Genomic DNA, 18725 nt, shown 5'->3' with positions numbered 1-18725 from the left:
CCTTTACCACCTCCCTCCTCACTGTCCAAGGCTCCAAACACTCCTTCCCCATGAAGCAACAATATATGTGTACTTGTTTCAATTTGGTCTACAGCATTCCCTGTTGCCAATGCAGTTTCCTCTACACTGGGGAGACCAAACACAGACTGGGGGACCACTTTGCAGAACACCTCATATTTCTGGCCTCTGCCTGTTACGATGTTCCAGTGAAGTCCAACGGAAGCTGGAGGGCCAGCACCTCATCTTCTGATTAGGCACTTTACAGCCTTCAGGACTCAACATTGAGTTCAACAACTTTAGACCATGAACTCTGTCATCCATTTTGAATTTTTGTCCCTCAAGTGCCAGTCTGTATCTTCTCATGTTTTTGCTTTCAGACAGCGTTGACCTTTATTCTGCTATTAATACATTGTTATTTTGCTTCCAGATGGAGCTGACCTTTATTCTACTCTGGGCCAATGCTTTGTGTCTTAATACTATCATTACTACTCCCCATTGCCTTGTGTTCCATGACAGCTTTGTCATTTAATCCTCCCACCCTCTAACCTATCCCTGATCTTCTCTTTTGCTCCACCTGCCCCTCCCCACTTTTTCAACAGCATAAAACCCATCACCTTCCTACCTCTTCACTTCAGAAGAAGAGTCATATTGGACTCAATGTTATCTCTGTTTCTCTCCACAGATTCTGCCAGACCTGAGTTTTTCTAGCACTTTCTGGTTTTTTTTTATTAATGCTGTGGGACATGGGTTCAAATCCCACCGTAGCAGCTGGTAGAATAATAAAATCTGGAATTGAAATGGTCACAGTAATGGTCACCAGCAAACTATCATCAATCATCACTAAAAAAAACCATCTGGTTTAGGAAAGAAAACTCATCTCCTTTAGGGAAGGAAATCTGCCTCCTCACCTGGTCTGGCCAATATGTGACTCCAGATCCACAGCAATAGGATTGACTCTTCACTGCCCTCATAAGCCACTCAATTCAAGGGCATTTAGGGATGAGCAACAAATGCTGGCCTCACCAATAACCCTGACATCCCATCAAAAAAACAGAATTTAAAAAATTGTAAATGTCATGGAACTAAAAGAAAAGGGAGTGGCAATAGTTGTGGTAAAGAAACAAAGTATTTGCCCAGAGTGAGTGTGAATGGGAAAAATAACGAACAGCTCTGTCTGAAAGCAAAAGTGAAAAACGAGATTCAAAATGAGGGACAGAGTTCATGGCCCAATGTCGTTAAGTACAATGATGAGTCCAGTAGGCTATAAAGTGACTACAGAAGATGGGTTGCTGTTCCTCAAGCTTGCATTGAGCTTCACTGGAAAACTGCAGCAGGCCGCAGACAGAAATGTGAGCATGAGGACAAGGTGGTGAATTAAAATGGCGAATAACCAGAAGCTTGGGGTCATGCTTGCAAACTTGAGCGGAGGTGCTCCACGAGGCAGTCACCCAATATGCGTTTGGTCTCGTCAATGTAGAGGATACTCTTTCGAGTTATCAACAGTCACAGATTGCAACTCTTTTGAGTACAATCACAGTTCTTGGTTTCCAGGAGTGGGACATGAACCCACAACCCTCTGATTCAAAGGCGAGGGTGCTATGGGGATGTGGGACGGTAGTTTGCTTGGACAGTGGAGTCCAGAGGTATTTTTTTGAGGCGAGGGGTGGTGCCAGCAGATCTTGTAAATGCAAACTGTTTGCCAATTGGATTTTACTTGCAAATTTTGAGCTGCAGCTGATAAAGCACAAATGTTTTCTTGATCTTTTCGTATGTTAAACCACTAAATAAAAATTGTTGTTGCTCAGGATCAGCTCTTTTGTTCCCTAAAAATTGTTTTTAAAAAGTTTATGTTTTTGGGAACATTTTTTTGTTGGTGCAATCAGGTTGCTGAATTTAATAGCTAAAGGATAGGTATAAGCCAGGTATAAGCCACAAGTCAGTATAAAACTAAGCATTTTATTTTCTTTAAATGAAATATTTTTGATTTTGCAATGTGATTCTCAGAACAGCCTTTAAATAAGGGACTGCTGGCTGAAATTGGCAAGACGTGACATGGCTTCTCGAATTCCCGTATGATTGCCTCAAATGCAAAGATAAGCAGCTTTGAAGCAGTTTTTATGATGAGGGCATCGCCCTTCTGAGCTCATCAGTGTCTGCTGGTACTGTTGGGAGCTGGTAGGGGAAAAAAGTCATCATTTGTTCTGGAGCTCCATCAGCTGTGTCCTTGATGAGAATGTGTGAAGCATAAGTGGGCTCTAATTAAAGCAACAGTGCAGGCCAAAGCCTCAATTTTAACCGAATAGAACTTGTCATTAATGTTGGCATCTGGCAGTTCCTTGGTAGATCTCGTTCATTTTTGCAGTGCAAAAAAGTTGCTTTCCAAGTTTTTCTCAAGCGCATCACAGCCTAAAGTTCCTGCCTTGATGGAAAAGGGTTGAAACTCTTTCGAGTTATCAACAGTCACAGATTGCAACTCTTTCGAGTACAATTACAGTTCTTGGTTTCCGGGAGTGGGACATGAACCTACAACTCTCTGATTCAAGGGCGAGGGTGCTATGAACTGAGCCACAGCTGACACCTCCGGAAAAGGGTTGAAACTCTTTCGAGTTATCAACAGTCGCAGATTGCAACTCTTTCGAGTACAATCACAGTTCTTCGTTTCCGGGAGTGGGACATGAACCCACAACCCTCTGATTCAAAGTCGAGGGTGCTATGAACTGAGCCACAAGATGTGTACTGTTCAATTAGAGCACGTAATTCAGCTTTGTTCATTGATCATTAATTGTGTGGAGAACAAACATGTTTTTCATTGAGAGAGACTCCCCTCCCACATTTAGATCACCCCTGTCCAGTCTGCTTCTGATTATTCAAAGTCATTTGTTCCATTTAGGGAAAAAAAAGAATTACCCAGTAATGTGAATTAATATGGGGTTTTACAAATTCCTTGTGAACTTTATTACTTTGGATGTGCGCATAATAGAAGAAACTGAATTAGCAATTAGAAACTAGGAGTTTAGTGCTTGAAAAGAATTAAACTGTCACTTCATTTGAATGAAACAACTGAGTTAAGTGGGATTAGAGCGGACTACTAGTGCTTTGCCTTTAATATCATTTCTAGATACCTGGTGATGTGCCATCCTGTGCTTCTAATGAACACATTAAGTGGCAGTCATTTTGAGCCTAGTATTAATTGTTGTGGGGTTAGTGGACCTGAAGATCATTTTTTAGCAAGTAGATAAGTAACCAGCAGGGATCTCATTAAACATGCCAGCCTAGCATATATTTTTACACCCCGTCTAGGGTGTATTACCACTCAGATGCAGATTTCATGAGGCGTCTCCTTAAACCAATAGCATAGCAGAATACCTGCAGGAATGATCAGCTTCAGATGCATTTAAGTTATCTATAATTAATAATTTTATTTTTCAGGAGAAGGTAGGGTTTCGGACACTGTTCAGTTTAAAAAAATGTTAATTGAAAAGTAATTGTTTTCCAAAGTTGAAGTTGGCAAACTTCTAAACGTTTTTTTAAAATTCCATTTCAGAAAGTAAGTGAACCAGTATCCTTTTGTCAACTTATGACCATATATAATCTGTTTTCTAACTTAATTTGTCTCTAAAATTATGAAAGTTTTGATACGGTAGACATAGGAATGTTTCCACTTTTAGGGATATCCAAAAATGGGGACCATAAATATAAGATAGTCACTAATAAATCCAATAAGAAATTCAGGAGAAACTTCTTTACCCTAAAAGTAGTGAGGATATGGAACTTGCTATCAGATAGAATGGTTGAGGCAAATAGCATGGATGCCTGTTTGGACCAAGGCTGTAATGAGGCCTGGAGCCAAGTGCTCCTGGCAGAGTACAAACTGAACATCAGTGAGCAGGTTATTCATGAGTAAGTGTTGTGTGTTGCACTGTTGATGACACCTTCCATTACTTTGCTGAAAATTGCGAGTAGGCTCATGGGGCAGTAAGTGGCCCAATTGGATTTGACCTTTTTGTGGATGGGGCATAACCTGGACAATGTTCCACCATAATAAGGATTGGTCACTGACAAAATGTTTTAGCTTGGTGCTATATTGTTCGGTTTATGATTGCCACAATGTTAAAATGTAAGTTCTTGAAATACTGAGTAATTATTTCACCTGTGTGCGTAACTTCAGTTAAATTACTTCTCTGAAGAACTATGTAGGACTGTCCATTTCAGCAAAGGTTGTATGGTGCACTGACTTTTTGCTTCTTTTTTTACACATTGTTCTTCAGTGTACTTGTTAGTTAAGGTCCAATTTCAGCTTAATCATGACTCTGGTTGTGAGCTGTACTTAGAAAGGGCAGTCTCAAGTCAAAAACATCATTATGTCTAAATTCAAAAGCGCCCATCTGAATGTGCTCATCATGTGTAAATGTCTTCTGTTTTCAAGGAGGTTGGAGAACCAACTAAAGAGGAGAAAGCGGTGGCCAAGTATTTACGTTTCAATTGCCCAACCAAGTCCACCACCATGATGGGTCACAGAGTTGATTATTTCATTGGTAAGATCAGTGCAAAAATTAAAAACAGTTTAGTCAACTGCAAAATGCATACGTGTGTGTGTACATGTGCTTGTATGTGTGTGTTGGTACCTGTGTGTGCATCCAAAATCTCTGGGCAAAGTCACTCAATTGGTGTCCATTAAATACAGCCTGTGACATTGAGGATAACTCCTGAAGTAATCATGGCTGTGATTGTAAGAACAGAAGTAGATCATTTCAAGCGTGGTCCAGCATTCAGTTAGATCATGGCCGATTTATACCTTGAGTCCATTTATCCACCTTGGCTCCAGATGCCCTGATACCCTTACCTAATAATCCGTCAATCTCAATCTTGAAATCTTCAGTTGTCCTCAAATAATTGTGAGTATCCTGGCAGGTGCAATAAATGCTATACTCCAAAGCAAATGCTGTTAGATCTGATGAGTTTCTGCGTTCTCGTTAATGTCAACTTTGCCTTTCTGCCTTTTCACCTTATCCTTCAACGCCCACTCCTCTCTCTGGGGAAATCTTTCCACTTGTCTCTTGAACACATTGCTTCATAAGTCCTTCCCTCATGATTTATGCCATAAGTTCATTATACTTTGCATAAAATAAATCCATTTGAAGAGTTCTCATCCTGATGACTACATAAGTTTTAATTTGTGCCCCATGAAACTTGAACCTGTTGCCATGTTGAGAATTTGGCTGAAACCAACTTTTAGGTTCCTCCTAAAAGTTTTTGTAATGCCCGTAATTCATCTTCCCCACATTTGTTAAAAAAAAAAGTAAGTAGAATATACAGCACCTCAACTCCATTTTAGCAGCCTTAGCTCCATATCCCTACAGACCCTTTCTTCCCTATGTAGTAAACTGAGCATAATGAATGAAGAATTTCCCAGCAAATAAATAAATCATGACTCTGTTACATGTAACGCCTGTCCCCCATCTCCAGCTGATTCTAGTGTCCATCTTGAGTGAGTGTGATATGTTTTTAGGAACTTACTGCGCACCCTTTGGTGCACCACATAAAGCACTGGGGTTCATTTCCAGAGGGAGTAGAAAGCAGAGAAGTTTATCTTTAATGAACCTTGATTTGACCACACTTTGAGTATTGAAATCAGTACTGGTCTCCATGTCTTAAAAAGAGTAAAGAGACCATGGGAGCAAGTGAGAAAAAGCATTTATTAGAATAACACTAGAACTGAGAACTATCAGGAAAGATTGAACAGGCTATGTCCCATTTACTCTAGAAAAGAGAAGATTGAGGAGTGAGCTGATTGAGGTCTTTAAGATTATGAAGGGGTTTGATAGATTAGATATAGAGAGAATGCTTCCACTTGCAGGTGAGACCAGAACTAAGGACCAAAATTATAGATAGCCACTAATAAATCCAATAAGACATTTGAGAGAAACGTCTTTACCCAGAGACAGATTAGAATGGGGAGCTCTCTACCAAAAGAAGTAGTTGAGATTAATATAGATGCATTTAAAGGGACAATAGATAAATACATGAGGGAGAAAGGAATAGAAGGATATGTCGATGAGGTTAGATGAGAAGGGGTGGGAGGAGACTCATAAACCCTGACATGAACCTGTTGGGCTGAATGGCCTGTTTCTGTGCTGTAAATACTTTGTAACACTGTCGTCACCTTTCAGCTTCCAAAGCAGTAGACTGCTTGCTGGATTCGAAATGGGCAAAATCAAAGAAAGGAGAGGAGGCTGTCTTTACAACCAGGGAATCAGTTGTCGAATACTGCAACAGGTGGGTGGAATTTTTTAATTCCTAAATTTGCAAACTCTGTTTTCCTCTTGTTAATATCATCAGGCTTCCTTGAGTCAGTAGGATGCGCATGTGGTTAGTAAGCACAGAGGTGTAGTGGCTCCATGATCACATGATTTGTGATTGGAGATTGGAACCAGTGGTAAACTCAGTAACCCGATACCTAAGGCAGGCTGGTCCTCTGTACTCTGGCTTATTACCAGGATCTGAAAGGTTGAGAGTGATGGGGGTTGAGGGTTGGATTCCAACCCCCACAGCACCAGATAATTCTATAAGTCAGTACCCCAATGGGTAGGAGGATCCTGGCTACACTGTATGGTGGTAAGCTTTCCAGTCCCTTTCCATTTAAGAAAATCCGTTTAACATGTCATCCAAAAAGATGGCTATTTATTCATGTACACTAGATAAAGACATACAACCCCATCCGTAACAGTGAGTGTCAAAACTACAACATTTCTCAGTTCAATAAAAGTGACCACAGAAATAGTAACATGATTCCAGGATTTCTCCTGAAAGAATTTTCCAGTGGAAGTTTAGTAAAGAGAGGACTTTCATTTATATAGCTCCTGTCACAACCTCAGGACAACCCAAGGTGTTTTACAGCCAATGAAATAGTTTTTGCAGTGTAGTCACTGTTGAAATGTATTAAACAGCTGCCAATTTGTGCACAGCAAGCTCCCACAAACAGCAATGAGATAATGACCAGATTAATTTGTTTTCACGTTCTTGGTTGAGGAATACATATTGACCAGCAAATTGAGGTGCCAGGGAGCAGCAGATACATCCACAACTCTCCCTCTGCAAGAATAAGCATCAGCAGGGAAAAGAAGGGGAAAACGTATTTTTCCACTGAACAGAAATAATCCCTTTTCCCCTGTGATGCCGACAGGCTCCTTAAGAAGCAGTTCTTCCACCGCGCATTGAAAGTGATGAAAAAGAAGTCTGAGAAGGAAATCAAAAAGGAGAAAGAGAAAGTGAAAAATGACAGCAGCAAAGAAGAGGAAAAGAAGAGCAAGAAGGAAATCACAAAGGAAGAAAAGAGTAAGAAAGAGAAGAAAAAAGACAGTGAAAAAGAAGAAAGCAAGAAGGAAAAAAAGGTAAGAGACCTGATTCCTGAGTGAAATATGCCCAAGTGTTCGGCATAACTCCACCAGTGCCTTTATGTAGCACTTTTAACATAGTGAAACATCCCAAAACACAGGAGCGTTATCAAGCAAAATCTGACACCGAGCCAAGTAAGGAGCTATTAGGACAGGTGACCGAAAGCTTGATCAAAGAGATTTTAAGAAGTGACTTAAAGGAGAAGAAAAGCAAAGTTTTAGGAGGGAATTCCAAACCTTAGCGCCCAGGCCTGAAAGGCACAGACACCAATGGTGGAGTGATGGAAATGGGGGATGCAGAAGAGGCCAAAATTGGCAACAAATTTTCTTCACAGAGTGACTAGCACATGGAATAGACTTCAAGGTAAAGTAGTGGAGCCCAAAACCGTGAAACTATTTGAGAAACAGTTTAATTTCAGCAGTGGAAGTAAGGTGGTGGGGAGGCCTTTAGGATAATTCGAGATGGGTGAAATAAAATGGGCCTAATTGCTCGTCCATTATCATCTTGTACCCTTGTTGCATTGTTGCTTGTTCTTTTCATAACCTGATTAATTTTAAATGCCTTTGATATCGTTGATGACACTGCAATTTAGAAAATGAGCATTTTATCATTGCATCACATCAATAAATTCACTCAGTTTCATTGTGATAGAATCTCACATTTCAGCAAATGGAGTGGCTATTCAGCCCATCATGCCGGTACCGGTATTAGTTCCACAACAGAATTGTCTACTCTAATCCCATTTTTCTGTTTATCTAACTCACTTAAAAATGTCAGGAGTGACTTTACTTCAAGAACTACTTGGAATAATATATTCCATTATCCTAATCACATTCTGCGTAAAAACATTTCTTCTAATTGTCCACTTCTAAGTGCTGACTTTATACCCCTTTCTCCACTCAGTCGTTAACATGCTGAAGTCACCTTTTATTTTATATTCCTTTCATAACTTTGAGCAGTTAGTGCACATAACTACTTCTCTCTCCCTCCCCCACCCTTAACCTTTCACAAAACTTAAGTAACAAATTTCCTCAGGCTTTGAATTTGTTTTTGCAAATGACTGCAATAGGAATCATTAACTCATGTGCGAAACTTTATGATCTTGAACATTTTTTGCCACCTCAGTAACTTGAATTGGATTTTTGCCAAAGTTGCTAATTGGTTTTCCTTCCTTGAGTTCATATTGCTTTTGCAGAAAGAGCTGGAAACTGTTCCTAGATGAGTTCATCTACATGCATTAAAAAAAAGGATTCAATTTTAATAATGCAAATGCTTTCTCAAGTTCTGAATTTATCTGGTTTGCTCACGATTTCCAGCTCAAAGGGAGGTTGTGTAATTCTACCACATTCCGAAGCCTTCCTCTTCATGTGCATCCTGTCATCAAGCTGCTCATCTGATGCATCTGACAACAGCCAGTTTATCTGATATAAACCTTTTATAGATAATCAGGATGGGGAAGCGTGGTCCAATGTGGGAGAAACATACATTTCCGGCAATATTACTGAAGACTTGTGCCCCAGAGCTTGCCACACCCCTAGTCAAACTGTTCCTGTACAGCTAAAATACTGGCATTTACCCAGCAATGTGGAAAATTGCCCTGGTATGTTCTGTACTATGTTCAAAAAGCAGGACAAATTCAACCCAGCCAACCACCACCTTATCAGTCTACTCTCGATCATCAGTAAAGTGATGGAAGGGCTCATCAACGGTGTTATCAAGCAGCAGGCACTTGCTTAGCAATAATCTGCTCACTGATACTCAGTGGGTTCCGCCAGGATCACTCAGTTCCTGACCTCATTACAGCCTTGGTTCAAACATAGACAAAAGAGCTGAACTCCAGAGGTGAGATGAGAGTGACTGCCCCTGACATCAAGGCAGCATTTGACCGAGCATGGCATCAATGAGCCACAGCTAAACTGAAGTCAGTGGGAATCAGGGGGAAAACTCTCCACTGGATGGAGTCATACCTAGCACAAAGGAAGATTGTTGTGGTTATTAGAGGTCAATAAACTGAGGACATCACTGCAGCAGTCCTCAGGGCAGTGTCCTAGGCCCAACCATCTTCAGCTGCTTCATTAGTGACCTTCCATCATAAGGTCAGAGTGGGGATGTTCACTGACGATTGCATGATGTTAACCGTTCACGGTGACTCAGATACTGAAGCAGTCCATGTCCATATGCAACAAGAACAGGTCAATATCCAAGTAACATTCACACCACACAAGTGCCAGGCAATTACCACCTCCAACAAGAGAGAATCTAACCATCACCCCTTGACATTCAGTGGCATTACCATCACTGAATCCCCCACTATCAACACCCTGAGGGTTATAATTGACCAGAAACTGAACTGGGCTAGCCATATAAATATTGTGGCTACAAGCGCAGGTCAGAGGCTAGGAATCCTGTGGCGAGTAAGTCACCACCTGACTCCCCAAAGCCTGACTATCATCTACAAGGCGCAAGTCAGGAGTGTGATGAAATACTTCCACTTGCCTGGATGAGTGCAGCTCCAACAACAGTGAAGAAGCTCGACACCATCCAGGATAAATCCCCCTTGGGGCTTGGCACCCCACTCACAAACAGTCACTCCCTCCACCACTGCACAGTGGCAGCAGTGTGTGCCATCTACAAGATGCACTGCAGCTACTCACCAAGGCTCCTTGGACAGTCCATCCAAACCCACAACCGCTACCACTTAGAAGGACAAGAACAGCAGATGCAAGGGAATACCACCACCTGCAAGTTCCCCTCCAAGCCACACACCAACCTGACTTGGAAATATATCGCCATTCCTTCACTGTTGCTAGGTCAAAATCCTGGAACTCCCTAACAGCACTGTGGGTGTACCTATGTCACATGGACTGCAGCACTTCAAGAAGGCAGCTCACCACCACCTTTTCAAGGGCAATTGCAGGTGGGCAATAAATACTGGCCTAGCCAGTGAAGCCCACATCCCATGAAAGATTGAAAAAATGTTCTGCACAAAATGGCTATATCTGACCAGCAACCTGAAAACGTAAAACTAGATAATGAGGGGTTGAAAGCTTGCAACATTGTTTTTTATTCTGTGAAAACACAATTACAGGTTTTAAAAGAAAGATTGAACAGGCTGGAGCTCTTTTCTCTCGAAAAGGGGTGAGAGGTCCTCAATAAACGAACCCTTGACTTCACTGCCCTTGCAAAATAGCATTCCATCTCGAAAAGCCCTTTCCTCTCCAAAGCCCTTGAACCTGTTGTCATTTCCCAATCTGTTCCCATCCTTCCGGAGCTCTTATGTTTGAATCTCTCCAATCAGCTTTCCACCCCTGCCACAGTACCGAAACAGCTCTCATCAAAGCCGCAAATTATGTCCTATGTGACTGTGACAAAGGTGAACTTTCCCTTTTCAACCTATTTGCAGCCGTTGCCATGGGTGATGTTAGATTCTCTCTTGTTGGAGGTGGTAATTGCCTGGCACTTGTGTGGCGCGAATGTTACTTGCCACTTGTCAGTTCAAGCCTGGATATTGCCCTGTTCTTATGGACAAGGACTGCTTCAGTATCTGAGTCACTGTGAATGGTTAACATCGTGCAATCATGCCATACTTCTCAAACGTTTCTCCACTTTCGTCTAGATGGGTCTGATTCTTGTCTATCTAATCATAGCTGGAATATCACTTGCAATGGCTTCTATACCTGCTCCCACACTGTTACATCTAGTGTCCCCAAGGATCCGTCCTTGGCCCCTCCTATTTTCCATCCACATGCTTCCCCTCAGGGACATCATCTGAAAGCACAGTGTTAGTTTTCACATGTATGTTGACGACACTCAGCTCTCCCTCACCACTACCTCTCTCGACTCCTCCACTGTTGCTTAATTAACAGGCTGCCTGTCTCACTTCGATTACCAGATGAACAGAAATTTCCTCTAGTTAAACATTGGGAAGACTGAAGCCATTGTTTTTGGTCCTCACTCCAAACTCTGTTCCCTAGCAACTGACTCCATCCCTCTTCCTGACAGCAATCGGAGAGTAAGCCAGTCTGTCTGCAACCTTGGTATCACATTTGACCCCAGGATGAGTTTCTGACCTCATAGCCATGCCATCACTAAGGCAGCCGTTTTCCACCTCTATAACATTGCCTGCCTTCACATATCTCAGCTCATCTGCTGCTGAAACCCTCATTCATGTCCTCGTTACCTTTAGACTTGACTATTCCAACCCATTCTTGGCTGGTCATCTGCATTCCACCCTTGAGGCCATTCAAAACTCTGCCTGTGTGTTATGATCCCAGCTGATGTTACTACTGCGCAAGTCAGACCCCAGGGTCGAACCTGGCATGGAGGGCAGTTACTGAACGCATTCACAGGAGTCTGCTAGTCTACTTTTAACACAAAGAATAAAACGTCTATTAAACAGGAAAAATGAACTATATTACACTGGACAAAAAAGGTTGGAAAGATTTCAATCCAAGCACCAGTAAATGTTTCAAATCATGCTATTCCTTCACCCCAACTAAAGCTTTACAGATGTATACAAATTCGTAAGGATAACACAATTTACAATATCTATCTTTTACTCTAATATTCAGGGTAAGTATGCAGCACATGTGAATTAAGAGGCAAACTGTGGTCAGACACACCACACTCCAAAGTAAATGGCAGGTGCAACCAAAGCAGATTTTATGGATTTCTCAACAATCCCCCCTGACTTGTTACAGCTTGTTACGCCATGAGCCAACTGGTCTCATGGAAACTCTTGTCTTTCTCACGAGGGCTTCCAATCTCCACGTTTGAAGAATTCACCTTGGAATTCTCTCCCAAACAAAACTTCCACTCTGGCCCCCTCAACAAGGATCCACCTCCAGTGTTTCAACTTCGCCTTCCGATGCATATTTCCCCTGGATCTCCGCGTACACTCAGGCTTCACCTTCCACACACACACTCAGATATTCGACCATGCCAAGCAGAACACCACTGCTCCAAAAGGCCTTAATGGCCCGCGCAACGGAGTCACTGACCATCAGCTGCACTCTCAGATCTTTAGGCCTCTCTCAAGGCAACTTTGCTTCAAGTCTGCTCCCCACAACTAGCAAATAATCAAAATGGAATTCCTGTATCCCAGTCCCGTGCATAATCCTGACAGTGTGCTCTCATCATAGTTTTTAAAGTTTGATGCCATCTTTCCAAAGCTCCTGTGACTCCCATTGATAAGCTATTGACTTAAACTGTTTTATCCCCAAATTGTTCATTACTTCCTTAAACAGCTGCAACATGAAATTTGACCCCTGATCTGACTTTGTATTTCTTTAGGTAAACTATCTCTTGTAAAAAATGTAATTAACTCCTCCACAATCATCTTACTGTAATATTTCTTAAAGGTATCCCCCTTCAAGAAACCTGATAGATACATCCATTATTGTCAGTAAATACTGATTTCCACTTTTAGTCTTAGGGAAGGGTCCTACACAATCAATCATGACCCTGATAAAAGGTTCTTCAAATGCTGATATTGGGATTAAAGGCGCCAGCTTAATCACTGCTTGTGATTTTCCTGTTACTTGACATGTTTGACAGGTTCTACAGAATTTGACTACATCCCTATGCAATCCTGGCCAAAAAAAAAACCATCTGTATCTTTTCCTGTGTTTTCCTAATTCCTAAATGACCCCGCATTGGAATTTTGTGAGCAATCCCCAGAATCTCATTTCTATACAATAATGGGATAACGATCATATGCAGCTCCCTCCAGCTTTCATTTGCTGAGATATGATCCGACCTCCACTTTCTCATTAAAATATCTCCTCGAAGATAATAACATACTGGAATACATTTTGCTTCTGTTTCTGAATAAGCTTTCTGATATAACTGTTTTAATTGCAAATCATTTTTTTGTAACTCCACCAACCTCTTTGAGAAATGGGAATGTTCGCTGATAATTGCACAGTGTTCAGTACCTTTCACAATTCCTCAGATACCGAAACATTCTGTTTCTGCAAGCAGCAAGAGTTGGACAACATTCAGCTTTGGCATGATAAGTGGCAAGTAACATTCACGCTAGGCAATGACCATCTCCAATAAGAGAATATCTGACCATTTCCCCTTGACATTCAACAGCATTATCATTGCTGAATCCACCACCATCAATGTCCTAGGGTTATTGACCAGAAACTTCACTTGACCAGGTATATTAATACTGTAGCTACAAAAGCAAGTCAGGTCAGGAATTAAGAACAAACAAAGAAAAGTACAGCACAGGAACAGGCCCTTCGGCCCTCCAAGCCTGCGCCGATCATATTGCTCGTCAACTAAAACATTTTGCACTTCAGGGGTCTGTATCCCTCTATTCCTATCCAATTCATGTATTTGTCAAGCTGCCTCTTAAACACCACTATCGTACCTGTTTCCACCACACTCACTACCCTCTGCGTAAAAAACTTGCCCCGCACATCTCCTCTATACTTTTCTCCTCTCACCTTAAATCTATGTCCCCTAGTAATTGACTCTTCCACCCTGGGAAAAAGCTTCTGACTATCTACTCTGTCCATGCCACTCATAATTTTGTAAACTTCTTATCAAGTCGCCCCTCAATCTCCGTCGCTCTAGTGAGAACAATCCGAATTTCTCCAACCTCTCCTCATAGCTAATAACCTCCAGACCAGGCAGCATCCTGGTAAACCTCCTCTGCACCCTCTCCAACGCCTCAATATACTTCTGGTAATGTAGCGACCAGAATTGCATGCAATATTCCAAGTGTGGCCTAACCAAGGTTCTATACAGCTGCAGCATGACTTCCCAGCTTTTATACTCAATACCCCTGCCAATGAAGGCAAGCATGCCATATGCCTTCCTGACTACCTTATCCACCTGCGTTGCCACTTTCAGTGACCTGTGGACCTGTACACCCTGATCCCTCTGCCCGTCAATGCACTTAAGGGTTCTGCCATTTACTGTATAATTCCTGCCTATATTAGACCTTCCAAAATGCATTACCTCGCATTTGTCCGGATTAAGCTCCATCTGCCATTTCTCTGCCCAAGTCTCCAACCGATCTATATCCAGTTGTCTCCTTTGACAATCCTCTTCACTATCTGCAGCTCCTCCAACCTTAGTGTCATCTGCAAACTTACTGATTGGCCCAGTTACATTTTCTTCCAAATCATTTATGTATACTACAAACAGCAAAGGTCCCAGCACTGATCCCTGCAGATCTCCACTTGCCACAGCTCTCCATTCAGAAAAGCACCCTTCCACTGCTACCCTTTGGCCTCTATGACCAAGCCAATTCTGTATCCATCTTGCCAGCTCACCTCTGATCCCGTGCGATTTTACCTTCTGTACCAGTCTGCCATGAGGGACCTTGTCAAAGGCCTTACTGAAATCCATGTATATAACATCCACTGCCCTTCCATCGTCGATCATCTTTGTCACTTCCTCGAAAAACTCGATCAAGTTAGTGAGACATGACCTCTCCTTCACAAAACCATGCTGCCTCTCACTAATACGCCCATTTGCTTCCAAATGGTAGTAAATCCTGTCACGAAGAATCTTTTCCAATAATTTCCCTACCACTGACGTAAGGCTCACTGGCCTGTAATTTCCTGGATTATCCCTGCTACCCTTCTTAAACAATGCAACAACATTGGCCATTCTCCAGTCCTCTGGGACCTCACCCGTAGCCAGTGAGGATACAAAGATTTCTGTCAAGGCCCCAGCAATCTCCTCCCTTGCCTCCCTCAGAACTCTGGGGTAGATCCCATCTGCCCCTGGGGACTTATCCACTTTAATATTCTTCAAGACGCCTAACACCTCTTTTTTGATCTCAACATGATCCAGGCTATCTACACACTCTTCCCTAGACAAATCAACCGCTAAGTCCTTCTCTTTGGTGAATACTGATGAGAAGTATTCATTTAGTATCTCTCCCATTTCTTCTGGCTCCACACACAGATTCCCACCTCTGTCCCTGAGTAGGCCCACCCTTTCCCTGGCTACCCTCTTGCTTTTTACATATGAATAAAAGGCCTTGGGATTTTCCTTAATCCTGGTTGCCAGTGACTTTTCATGACCCCTTTTAGCCTCCTGACTCCTTGCTTAAGTTTCTTCCTACTTTCTTTATATTCTCCACGGGCTTCATCTGTTCCCAGCCTTCTAGCCTTTACGATTGCTTCCCTTTTCTTTTTGACTAATCTCACAATATCCTGCGTTATCCAAGGTTCCTGAAACTTGCCATGCTTATCCTTCATCCTAGCAGGAACATGCCGGTTCTGAATTCTTATCAACTGACGTTTGAAAGCCCCCCCACATGTCAGTTGTTGATTTGCCTTCAAACATCCGCCTCCAGTCTAGATTCCTCAGTTCCTGCCTAATATTGTTATAATTAGCCTTCCCCCAATTAAGCACCTTAACCCAAGGACTCCTGTTACCTTATCCACCAATACCTTGAAACTAACTGAATTATGGTCACTTTTCCCAAAATGCTCCCCTACCGAAACTTCGACCATCTGGCCGGGTTCATTCCCTAATACCAGGTCCAGTATTGCCCCTTCCCTAGTTGGACTATCTACATATTGTCTCAGGAAGCCCTCCTGGATGGACCTTACAAATTCTGCACCATCCAAACCCCTAGCACTAAGTGATTCCCAGTCAATATAGGGAAAGTTAAAATCACCCACCATAACAACCCTATTGCTTTTACATCTTTCCAAAACCTGCCTACATAACTGTTCCTCAATCTCCCGCCAGCAATTGGGAGGCCTATAGTAAACCCCCAACATTGTGACTGCGCCCTTCCTATTCCGGAGCTCTACCCATACTGCATGAGTCCAACGAGGTGTACTCCTGTCGTACAGCTGTGATATTCCCCTTTACCAGCAGTGCAATTCCCCCACCTCTTCTACATCCCCCTCTATCCTGCCTGAAACATCTAAATCCTGGAACGTTTATCTGCCAATCCTGTCCATGCTTCAACCAAGTCTCTGTAATAGCAATAACATCATAATCTCAAGTACTAATCCAAACTCTAAGCTCATCTGCCTTGTCTGTTAAACTTCTCGCATTGAAACAAATGCATTTCAGACCCCCAGTCCCACTGTGTTCAGTAATTTCTCCCTGCCTGCCCTTCCTCTTAGTCCTCCTGGCCATATTCACTGGTTCCCAGTCATTTATTTCACCTGCTGACCTATTGCTCTGGTTCCCACCCACCTGCCATACTAGTTTAAACCCTCCCGAGTGATGCTAGCAAACCTCACCACCAGGATATTGGTGCCCCTCCAGTTTAGATGCAACCCGTCCTTCTTGTACAGGTCCCACCTGCCCCGGAAGAGATCCCACTGATCCAGATATCGGAAACCCTCCCTCCTACACCATCTGTTCAGCCACATGTTCAGCTGCACTATCTTCCTATTTCTAGCCTCACTGGCACGTGGCACAGGGAGTAATCCTGAGATTACAACCCTAGAGGTCCTGTTTTTTTAACTTTCTGCCTAACTCCCTGAACTCCCGCTGCAGGACCTCGTCACTCTTCCTGCCTATGTTGTTAGTACCAATGTGTACCACGACCTCTGGCTGTTTTCCCTCCCCCTTCAGAATGTCCCGTACCCGATCAGAGACATCTTGGACCCTGGCTCCAGGGAGACAACATACCATCCTGGTGTCTCTTTCACGACCACAGAAGTGCCTGTCTGAGCCCCTGACTATAAATGGTATACCTGTTAGAGAGGGGGACAGCCACAGGGGATTTCTGCACTGACTGCCTGCCCCTTCTAGCGGTCACCCATCTATCTTGTCTGTACCTTGGGTGTGACCACGTCTCCAAAACTCCTGTCAATGACACTTTCCACCATCTGAATACTCCTAAGTGCATCCAACTACTGCTCCAACTGATCCATGCGATCTGTGAGGAGCTGCAATTAGGTACACTTCCTGCAGATGTAGTTGTCCGGGACATTTGAAGCGTCAAAGATTTCCCAAATCCCACGGGTGAAGCACTTCACCCCAGCAACTGCCATTTCTAGAACTATTTGATAAATTAATTTAAATCTAATTACTGCTTATTGACTCCTTATTAACTATACGTTCCCTCGGGCTAGATTTCTACTATAAATGCTAAATTCTAAGAACAGTAATCCCCTGATTCTGGTATAGATACCCTCTACTTATTAATTAAGTGATTAATTTATTTGGTTTAATTAGTTTAACAATGTTTTAGTTTCAAATTCAGTGTAGATTCTCTACCAGCCAATCAGGTCACAGATTTACCGTGTCGCCACTTTTAATTTTTTTTAAGACCCGAGGTCCACGAATCCCCAAGGTAAGATTTTTAGCCTCACCTCTCTGAAACTCTGCCCTCCGACTCTGCTCCCTGGAACTCTTCTTGTGCTCTTTTATCCTGTGTCTCCGCTCTGATCGCGCTCTTTTATCCTGTGTCTCCGCTCTCCTTGTGCTCTTTTATCCTGTGTCTCCGCTCTCCTTGTGCTCTTTTATCCTGTGTCTCCGCTGTCCTTGTGCTCTTTTATCCTGTGTCTCCGCCGCCATCCTCGTGCTCTTTTATCCTGCGTCTCCGCCGCTCTCCTCACGCTCTTTTATCCTTCGTCTCCGCCGCTCTCCTCGCACTCTTTTATCCTGTGTCTCCGCTCTCCTTGTGCTCTTTTATCCTGTGTCTCCGCCACCATCCTCGTGCTCTTTTATCCTGTGTCTCCGCCACTCTCCTCACGCTCTCTTACCCTGTGTCTCCGCCGCTCTCCTCGCGCTCTTTTATCCTGTGTCTCCGCTCTCCTCGTGCTCTTTTATCCTGCGTCTCCGCCACTCTCCTCGCGCTCTTTTATCCTGTCTCCGCTCTCCTCGCACTCTTTTATCCTGTGTCTCCGCCGCTCTCCTCGCGCTCTTTTATCCTGTGTCTCCGCCACTCTCCTTGCACTCTTTTATCCTGTGTCTCCGCCGCTCTGCTCGCGCTCTTTTATCCGTTCTGCAATCTGTAATTCATCTTCTGACTCCCCAGAGCCTGTCCACCATCTACAAGGCACAAGTCAGAAGTGTGAAGGAATTCTCTCCATTTGCCTGGTTGAATGCAGCACAAAATACATGCAAGAGCCTCGATACCAACCAGGAGAAAACTGCCTGCTTAATTGGCACTCTATCCTCCACCTTAACCATTCACTCCCTCCACCTCCGGCATACAATGTAGCATACCAAGATGCCAACCATCTTCAACAACAACTTCCAAGCCTGTGACCTCTACCACCTAGAAGAACAAGGGCAGCTGATGCATGAGAACACCACCGCCTGCAAGTTTCCCTCCAAGTCACACACTATCCATACTTTGAACTATTTCACCATTCCTTTACTGTCAG

At 43.1% G+C, this 18725-nt stretch overlaps 1 protein-coding gene across 1 annotated transcript in view; it reads left to right on the top strand.

The window, feature by feature from the left end:
* The window catches only part of sec62 (SEC62 homolog, preprotein translocation factor), a 55120-nt gene that overhangs the window by 24082 nt on the left and 12313 nt on the right, over positions 1-18725 (top strand). Inside the window, exons 2-4 of the mRNA XM_078564356.1 lie at positions 4427-4535; positions 6171-6276; positions 7184-7391. Coding sequence (XP_078420482.1) covers positions 4427-4535; positions 6171-6276; positions 7184-7391 — 423 coding nt within the window. The remainder of the gene's footprint in view (positions 1-4426; positions 4536-6170; positions 6277-7183; positions 7392-18725) is intronic.

Source organism: Cetorhinus maximus, chromosome 19 (genome assembly GCF_964194155.1).
Source record: "Cetorhinus maximus chromosome 19, sCetMax3.hap1.1, whole genome shotgun sequence".
Taxonomy (NCBI): domain Eukaryota; kingdom Metazoa; phylum Chordata; class Chondrichthyes; order Lamniformes; family Cetorhinidae; genus Cetorhinus; species Cetorhinus maximus.
The sequence above is the reverse complement of the archived record's forward strand: the minus strand, read 5'-3'. Positions and strand labels throughout refer to the sequence as shown.